Below are 9,170 nucleotides of genomic sequence, written 5' to 3'. Positions count from 1 at the left end.
CTCCGTATGGGACCAGAGTTGACACGCGCTGCTGAACCCTCAAATCCCCCTGCCAAGTAAAGCTTCTAAATCTGCACCCCCGAAAGCTGTTCTCACCCTGAGCAAAGTGATCGAACTGAGAATGGGCGTTGACAGCCCCTGCAGCTCCCGCAAGGACGGGCAGGGGTGCCAAGGTTCTGTCACTTCCCAAACACCATGCGGCCTTGGAGAGACAGCGAGTCTCAATTTCCTCATTTGTCGAGCAGGGTAGTAACTCTGCCCTCACACACTGCAGCACAGGGCCTGGCATGGGTCGGTTCCCTTGTAAAAAGTTAGTTCTCATTCCAACCTCAGTTTAAAGGTCCCAGGGGAGGGACGCTCGTTTATCCCCTGCAAATCCCGCTGCTCCCCTGGGCCGGTCCTCTCTCTTTGGCCAGACTCCCGGAACGCCTCCTTCCTCCCACCCTGGGGACCGGGAGCCGAGCAGAGGCTCAAGCCCAAGTCGGGGCGGCAGGGCCGGACTTCAGGGTCCTGCCCATAAAAGGCTTTTCCCGGCTGCTGCCCGGGCTCCCGCCCGCAGCGTCGCCCCGCCCCGGCCCGCTCCATCTCCAAAGCACGCGGAGAATGTCTCGGGCAGCCCCCGGCAGACTGCTCCAACTTGGTGTCTTTCCCCAAATATGGAGCCTGTGCCGAGTGACCGGGGGGCCGGCGTGAGGAGGGGCCCGGGAGCCGGCGGGGGAGGCTGACATCACCGCGGCGGCGCCCTTTAAACCCCTCTTCCAGCCCAAGCCGCATCCCGTCTGCCCGAGCTCAGACCCAGACTCAGCTCTCCTCCCCGCGAGCCAGCCAGGAACCCCGTAAGTGCTGGGAACAGCTCCTTCCCTGCTGGGTCCTTGAGTTCTTCATTTGAGACTAGGTGTCTCTAATGCCCAGGGGGACTTGGTCTGGTGGAAAGGATGGGGTGGGGGGCCGGGGAAACAACTGGGGAGAGATGCGGAGGCGCCCCAAATCAGCCACAGTTCCATCCACAGGCTGTGTGGTCGTTTCCAAGGGGGGATCTAGTCAGGGCAAGGGTCGGTGGTCCATCTCGATCTCAGAGAATGTCCCAGGTGGTCAGAGGCTGTGAGTTGACTTGTTCTGGAGAGCACGGCGGGTCCCTAGGGCTGTAGCAGCATAGAAGGTCACCCTGCCTCCCCCCGCCCCCCAGGAGAGCCACCGAGGCACTGTGAAGGTCCACAGAACCTTTTCCTATTTGTAGTGCTGGGGTTCCAAGCCAGGGGTGCATGCTGGGCGTGGGCTGTGTCACTAACAACAACCCCGGCCTTACAGGACTCTTCTATTCCTGAACAGGCAGCTCCATCCGCAGTCTGAGAGTGGGAGCCCCCACCCCACCCCACACACTGTAGAAAGAAAAGCAGCAGATAGATGAGCTTTGGAGTAATAGCTAGGCCGGCCTGGGACCCTTAGCTCTTCCGAAGGGTCTCGGTGGTTGCCCCTTGGTGCTGCTGTTGGAAGGGTGGCAGTGAGTTGGGCCATATCTATGAAGAGGTAATGGCAGTTCTGGAGGCCCATCTGGTTCGGCTTGCTCTTCTGTGGTAGCAGGTACCACCTGCCCCTTTCTCCCTCCACTGCCCACCCTCACCTGGCTTATCCAAGGGAGAGCAGGCCTGAGTTTCCATGGGCATGGGCATCAAAGCTTAGGTCCTCTCATCCTATGACGTCCTTCTAGAAATGCCCCCTGGGGGTGCTGCCCTGCATCAATTTCCTCTCCCACTCCCCTCCTGTCTTCCCAGTGGCTCCATGAAGAGGACTTGAAGAAATTTCTTTTTGCTTTTTGTCTTTATTTTATTTTTGGTTTTTTCAAAATAGGGTCTCACTCTAGCCCATGCTGACATGGAATGCACTATGTAGTCTCAGGGTGGCCTCGAACTCATGGTGATCCTCCTACCTCTGCCTCCCGTGTGCTGGGATTAAAGGCGTGCGCCACCACGCTTGGCTTTGTCTTCATTTTTTGAAATAGGATCTCATCTAGCTTGTGTTGGCTTTGAACTTATTATGTAGCTAAGGTTGCCCTTGAACTCCCTGATCATCCTTCCTATACCTTCTGAGTACTAGGATTACAGGCATGTGCCACCATGCCTGGCATTTTATGTGGGTGCTGGGGAATCTCAACTCAGACCTTCATGCTTGCATAAGTACTTTGCCCACTGAGCTGTTTTCTCTCCTCATTATTTTTTATGTTAACATACAAAGAAATGTGGGTTTCATTGTGACAGTTTCATACATATATATCATTATATTTTGTTCTTATTTGCCTTGCCATCCTTCCTCACCTCCCACTCAAAGGGATTTCTGGATACTTTCCACTGTCAGGGGAGAGCTGGGGAAGCAAAGTGGTGCCGGTTGGGACATGTTTCATCTCCAGAACATGTTCTGACCAAAATACAAATATTGTCTCTGGGGCTAGAGAGGTGGCTTAACGGTTACAGCACTTGCCTACAAAGCCAAAGGACCCAGGTTCAATTCCCCAGGACCCACGGAAGCCAGATGCACAAGGTGGCGCATGTGCTTGCAGTGGCTGAAGGCCCTGGCACAACCATTCTCTCTCTCTCTCTCTCTCTCTCTCTCTCTCTCTCTCTCAAAATAAAAACAAAACAACAAAAAACAATAAAACCCCCAAATATTGTCTCTGGATACAGGGGCTGCATCATTGTGTTCTTGTTGCTATGATTTGTTATTAGCCCCATGACTTGTACTGTTGGGAACCTCCAGAGAATGAAAGTTGGAGATGGGGACACTCTCTGTCCATCTTTTCTTCCTGTGCCTAGCTACTGGGCAGTGGTGGGGTGAGAGTATGAGCAGGGCCAGGGACAGAAGGTGTGGGTAGCTGGGACAGGGTGGGCAAAGTCTGAGACAGAGGTTGGGTGGAAGCCAGGAGGAAGGATCAATTACTGCAGTCACCTGGTCCTAACTGGCTTGTGGCTTTTGACCACTGTTCTTTGCCCAGCAGTGCCTGGGTGAGGCAGGGAGTATGGAGGGGCCTGATGCACAATCGGGTGCAGAAAGCAGATGTGGTGCTTGCAGTCAGGCAGCAGAGAGAGGGCTTCAGGTTCTCTTGCACTCAGAAAGCCAACTCCTGCCCACTTCACCTCAGGGAAGCAAGGTGCCCATGGCTGGCATTGGATGAGCTCTTTTTTTTTTAAATTAAAAATTTTTATTAACATTTTCCATGATTATAAAATATATCCCATGGTAATTCCCTCCCTTGGATGAGCTCTTCTGCTTTCTCTCTCTTCTTTCTTCTCTCAAACTTGGTGGTAGGACTCAGGGAATGTTATTGAGAGGTGGTAGGGACTGGAGAGGGAAGTTCACTTTCTGAGTTGAAATCCCTGGTCAAGGGTTATCTATCTCCTCAGGTCACCTCCAAGAAGACATGAGAATCTTGTTTTTTTTTAGGTAGGGTTTCTAGCCCAGGCTGACCTGGAATTCACTATGTAGTCTCAGGGTGGCCTTGAACTCATGGCAATCCTTCTACCTCTGCCTCCTGAGTGCTGGGATTAATAAAGGCGTGCGCCACCATGCCTGGCCTCTTTTGTTATTTTTTCCCTTTTGGCTTTTCGAGATAGGGTCTCGCTCTAGCTCAGGCTGACCTGGAATTCACCATGGAGTCTCAGGGTGGCCTCGAACTCACGGTGATCCTCCTAACTCTGCCTCCCGAGTGCTGGGATTAAAGGCGTGTGCCACCACGCCTGGCTTTTTTTATTACTATATTTTATTTATTTATTTATTTAAGAGAGAGAAAGATACAGAAAGAGAGAGAGAGAATGGGCATATAGGGCATCCAGCCACGGCAAACGAACTCCAGATGCATGCACCACCCCTTTGTGCATCTGGCTTACATGGGTCCTGGAGAATTGAACCAGGGTCCTTTGGCTTTGCTTGCAAAAGCCTTAACCTCCAAGCCATCTCTCCAGCCCCCCACCTTTTTAAGGTGGGGTTTCACTGTAGCCCAGGCTGACCTGGAATTCACTATGTAGTCTCAGGATGGCCTTAAATTCAAAGCATTTCTCCTGCTGCTGCCTCTCAAGTGCTGGGATTAAAGGCATGCACCACTACTGGCAACCCTAGAATCTTGAAGAGTTCTGTAGCTCACATACACAGGCATTTCATAATCATTTGAGGTAGACCGTCTTATCCCACTTCACAGCCGGAAAAGAGTTGTCTGCCAGGGAGGAGAGGGCAAGATATTAAACTCTGGCAAACTGGCCTGGGACCAGAGCCATGTGATGCTGTTCACCTGCTTCCCTTGGGGTTCGGGGTGAAGGTGGGAGAGTCTTTCAACTGTCACAGGAGGGAGGCAAGGGAGCCTGCAGATTGCCTCATGCTGACACCACTGTCTCCCAACCTCTCTGTGGCCAGAGGATGGGTTTGGCCTTTATCTTTTTTAAAAATATTATTTATTTATTTGGGAGTGACAGAGAGAGAAAGAGGCAGATATATATATATATATATATATATATATATATATATATATAGAGAGAGAGAGAGAGAGAGAGAGAGAGAGAGAGAGAGAGAGAGAAAATGGGTGCGCCAGGGCCTCCAGCCACTGCAAACGAACTGCAGACATGTGCACCCCCTTGTGCATCTGGCTAACGTGGGTCCTGGGGGATCGAGCCTTGAACCAGGCTCCTTAGGCTTCACAGGCGAGTGCTTAACCATTAAGCAATCTCTCCAGCCTGGCCTTTATATTTTGCAAGGCTCTTCAGACACTGAGCGGGTAGTATGCCACCCAGAGTGACACCTATGGCTCCTCTTGACCAGCTACGCATGCCCATGTCTGCCTAAGGATGTGCCTGCTGCCTCTCTCACTGCAGCTTCCCTCCCTCTCCAGGTCTGGGGCCGCTGAGCAGGACTGGGCCAAGAGCTCTGGGTAGTAGCTGCCTTGCAAGGCAGGCTTCCCATGCTCTGGCTGGCAGATTCTTGGCCCCACATCAGCCTGTGGGCACAGGGGAAAGGGATGGGCACAACAGTCCTCTCTCCTCTGGATCCCCTCAGGGAAATGCAGCTGCTTGGCCTTTGGTGGCTTCACCAGGTGGCTTTCTCAGCTGTAGACCAGATTAGCAGACCTGGTAAAGAGCTGAAGGTCTGAAGCCAGGCGTGGTGGCACACGCTTTTAATCCCAGCACTTAGGAGGATCACCAAGAGTTCGAGGCCACCCTGTGATGACATAATGAATTACAGATCAGCCTGAGCTAGAGCGAGACCCTACCTCGAAAAACAAAACCAACAACAAAAGGGGTGAAGTTCTGTGCTTCCAGCTTCTGGGCTTAAAGATAAAGACTTAGTGGCAACTGGATCCTTGACCTTATACTTAGCTGGACAAAGATGTCTGCTGGATTAATTTTGAGGGACAATGTAGCTTCTGGAAGGCCTCTCCAGTGCCTCTGTGACCAGTCTTGGCAAAGAAAGTATGCTCTAGCCAGGTCTAGTGGCACAGGGCTATAATCCAAGCTACTCAGAAGACTGAGGCAGGAGGATCACAAATTGAAGGCTTGCCTTGTCTACACAGCAAGTTCAAGGGCAACTTGGTGAGACACAGCCTTAAAATTACTAAAAAACAAAGAGGTTTGAGGATATAGCTTAGTGGTAGAGCAATTGCCAAGCACTTTGTTCAGTGCCCAGCACTGCAAAAGAAAAAGAAAACAAGAAGCAAAGGAGAGAGGAAGGGAAGGAGGGAGCGTGGAAGGCTCTAGATCGGGGGCTGTAAAAATTGTCTATGGGTGAAGCATGGTAGCACATGCGTTGAATCCCAGCATTAGGGAGACTGAGGTAGGAGGATCATTGTGAGCTCAAGGCCAGTCTGAGACTACATAGTGAATTCCAGGCCAGCCTTGAGCATGACTGTACCTTGAAAATACAAAAACAACAACAAAAAAATTATTTGTATTGCCTGTAGGACAAATCCAGCCTGCTGTTTCTTTTGTAAATAGTTTTATTGTGCATATTTGTTTTTGTACTACCCAGGGTATATTCATGCTACAGTGGTAGAGAACATGTGCTCTATGAACCCTAAGATATATCGTGTATAGTGGTGCATACCTTTAATCCCCACACTCAGGAGCCAGAGGTAGAAGGATCACTGTGAGTTTGAGGCCAACGTGGGCCTACAGAGTGAGTTCCAGGTCAGCCTGGGTAGAGTGAGACCCTGCTTCCAGACAAAACAACAACAACAAAAAACTAAAATATTTACTCTCTGGTCTTTTACACAAAAAGATGACAGAGCCTCAGGGTCTATTGTGGAAGAGGTGGTGGAAAGAATGTAAGAGCCAAAGGAAGGGTAGGACTCCTTACAACATGCTCCCCCCAGACACAAAATGGCCTGTGTATCCATGACCTCACAGTGCCTGACACTATCTACACAAGACCATCATAAGAGGAGGAAAAGATCATGACATCAAAATAAAAGAGAGGCTGACTGAGATGGGCAGAATGGAGCTTCAAAGGGGAAAGTGGGGGAAGGGAGGGTATTACCATGGGATATTTTTTTTTATAATCATGGAAGTTGTTAATAAAAATTTGAAAAGAAGAAAGAAAAAAAAAAAAAAAACAGATGACAGGGCCTGGTGTGGTGGCCCATGTCTTTAATCCCAGCACTTGGGAGACAGAAGTAGGAAGATCGCTGTGAGTTTGAAGCCAGTCTGGCACTACCAAGTGAGTTCCAGGTCAGTCTAGGCTAGAGTGAAACCCTACCCGACAAAAAAAAAAAAAAAAAAAAAGTGACAGATCCTTGCGCTAAACCTCCAAATACCTGATATCTTTTTTTTCCCTTGGTGGGGGGAGTTCAAGTTTAGAAAGGCCTCTGCACCAAGGGGATGAATATGGCCCGGATGTGTAGTGCTGTGATAAGCGTCACGGGGTGACATAACGCTGGAAGGCTTGCTGAGCACAAGTCAAGCAACACCGTTCCTGATCTTCACTGTCCCTTTCCCATCTCCACCCTGACTGCTTTAGCTCTGCTTTCAACATGGCCAACAAGGGTCCTTCCTACGGCATGAGCCGTGAAGTGCAGTCCAAAATTGAGAAGAAGTATGATGAGGAGCTGGAGGAACGGCTAGTGGAGTGGATCATAGTGCAGTGTGGCCCAGACGTTGGTCGCCCAGACCGTGGGCGCCTGGGTTTCCAGGTGTGGCTCAAGAATGGTGTGGTAAGTGGCACCCTGGGAAAGAGGACTGGGATGCGCCATCCTGAAAATTGTGGGGGAGAGAGCAGACCCCCTGAGCTGAGTGCCTAGTTGTGTCCTATGCCTGGCAGATTTTGAGCAAGCTGGTGAACAGCCTGTATCCTGAGGGCTCCAAGCCAGTGAAGGTGCCCGAGAACCCGCCCTCCATGGTCTTCAAGCAGATGGAGCAGGTGGCTCAATTCCTGAAGGCGGCTGAGGACTATGGGGTCACCAAGACTGACATGTTCCAGACCGTTGACCTCTTTGAAGGTACGGAGGGGAAAAGGGCTGAGGACAGTGTGTGGTGGGGAGCAAGAGTCGAGGGCAGATGGCCCAAACATGCCGCAACCAGGTCTGCTCATCTGTGCATAGTAGGAATGGGATGTGAGGAGAATGCCACACCCCAGGCGCTGGGCGTATAGTACAGCTCAGTGGGAGGACATTTTTCTAGCATGCACAAGGATCTGAGTTAGATTCTAACACTGTACACACACACAAAATAAATACACTATGGCATACTCCTGGGGCTTACTGAAGCCCCTTAGGTTTGGAATACTTGCCCTTGGTCTGCTGTTTGTGAGAGACGGGGCAGGCCCTAGCTTGGAGTCTTGTCTATCTAGTCCTCAAGTTTATCCCATGGTTTCTTTTTTCTCATAGGCAAAGATCTGGCAGCAGTACAGAGGACTCTGATGGCTTTGGGCAGTTTGGCTGTGACCAAGAATGACGGGCACTACCGTGGAGATCCGAACTGGTTTATGAAGTATGTGGCCGGTCTCCACTCTCTTGCAGTTCCTAGCCTCTAAGCTTGGATCTCTTCATGGGGCGGGGGTGGCTTGGGCTGGCTAGCTGTGGGAATGATCAGGTGAGAGAGCCAGGATGGGGCCTGGCACGGTGGCACACGCCTTTAGTCCCAGCACTTAGGAGGCAGAGGTATAGGAGGATCGCTGTAATTTCAAGGCCAACCTGAGACTACATGGTAAATTCCAGGTCAGCCTGGGCTAGAATAAGACCCTACTTTGAAAAAATAGAGAGAGAGAGAGAGAGAGTGAGCATGCTCCAGGATGGTCCCAAAGTGAGGGCCTGGGAAAACAGGGCCTTCATACTTCGTGCCATCCGCCCTCCTGAGCTGCAGGAAGCTTCTTAGCTACTGGGGCCACAGTCAAAGAAGATAAGCAGAAGGGACTGGGGCTGGAAGAGGAAGCAACAGAGGGGCAGGTGGAGAACACCAAGTTCCAGCAAGTCTTACTCTGCTTCTTCCTCTAGGAAAGCCCAGGAACATAAGAGGGAATTCACAGAGAGCCAACTGCAGGAGGGGAAGCATGTCATCGGCCTTCAGATGGGCAGCAACAGAGGGGCCTCACAGGCTGGCATGACAGGCTACGGACGGCCTCGGCAGATCATCAGTTAGAGGGACAGGGTCAGCCCTGAGCCCATCTTTCCCAGCTTTCCGGCTGCAGGGTTCTGCTTAGTCCGTCTCACACACACCTGTGCAGGTTCTTAGCCCTGGCCAAGCTTTGAATGTCACTGGGTAAAGGTGACTGCACACAGGTAGCTCCTCCCACTGCCTAACTTCGGCCCAGCTTCTTACCCCAAAGCACCACTGTCCTGGTCCCTTCTCCCAGCTGCACCCCACTTCTGCTGTCTCTCCCATCCTGGGCTAAGCAGTGGGAAGTGGGCTGGGGTAGCCTGGGTGTGCGGCCAGCCCACTGTCCTTCTTGGTATCAAGTGCCCTTTGAAGGAGACTCAGCCCAGCCTCTCCATCTTTTCCTGGAATATTTTTGGAGTTTAAATTCAAAGAGTAAAAAAAAAAAAAAATAATCCTTCTTTTCTCAGGCCTGGCTGGCATTTTGTTGTCCTAGTCACTTGTCACTACTCCAGGAAACCTAAGCAGCTGCAGGTGGCACGTGGGGTTTGTGTCTCCTGATCATTGTCTCATGGAGGACCCTTCAGCTTCCAAGGAAGCACACTGGGG

At 51.2% G+C, this 9,170-nt stretch overlaps 1 protein-coding gene across 1 annotated transcript; it reads left to right on the top strand.

The window, feature by feature from the left end:
• Nucleotides 1-680: 680 nt before the first annotated feature.
• On the top strand, nt 681-9,031 carry Tagln (transgelin). The gene is made up of 5 exons (XM_004666435.2): nt 681-836; nt 6,991-7,183; nt 7,291-7,468; nt 7,856-7,958; nt 8,462-9,031. The coding sequence occupies exons 2-5, from the start codon at nt 7,004-7,006 to the stop codon at nt 8,604-8,606; spliced, it is 606 nt and encodes a 201-aa protein (XP_004666492.1). The 5' UTR covers nt 681-836; nt 6,991-7,003; the 3' UTR covers nt 8,607-9,031.
• Nucleotides 9,032-9,170: the final 139 nt, after the last annotated feature.

Source organism: Jaculus jaculus, chromosome 3 (genome assembly GCF_020740685.1).
Source record: "Jaculus jaculus isolate mJacJac1 chromosome 3, mJacJac1.mat.Y.cur, whole genome shotgun sequence".
In the NCBI taxonomy this organism is placed as follows: Eukaryota; Metazoa; Chordata; class Mammalia; order Rodentia; family Dipodidae; genus Jaculus; species Jaculus jaculus.
The sequence above is the reverse complement of the archived record's forward strand: the minus strand, read 5'-3'. Positions and strand labels throughout refer to the sequence as shown.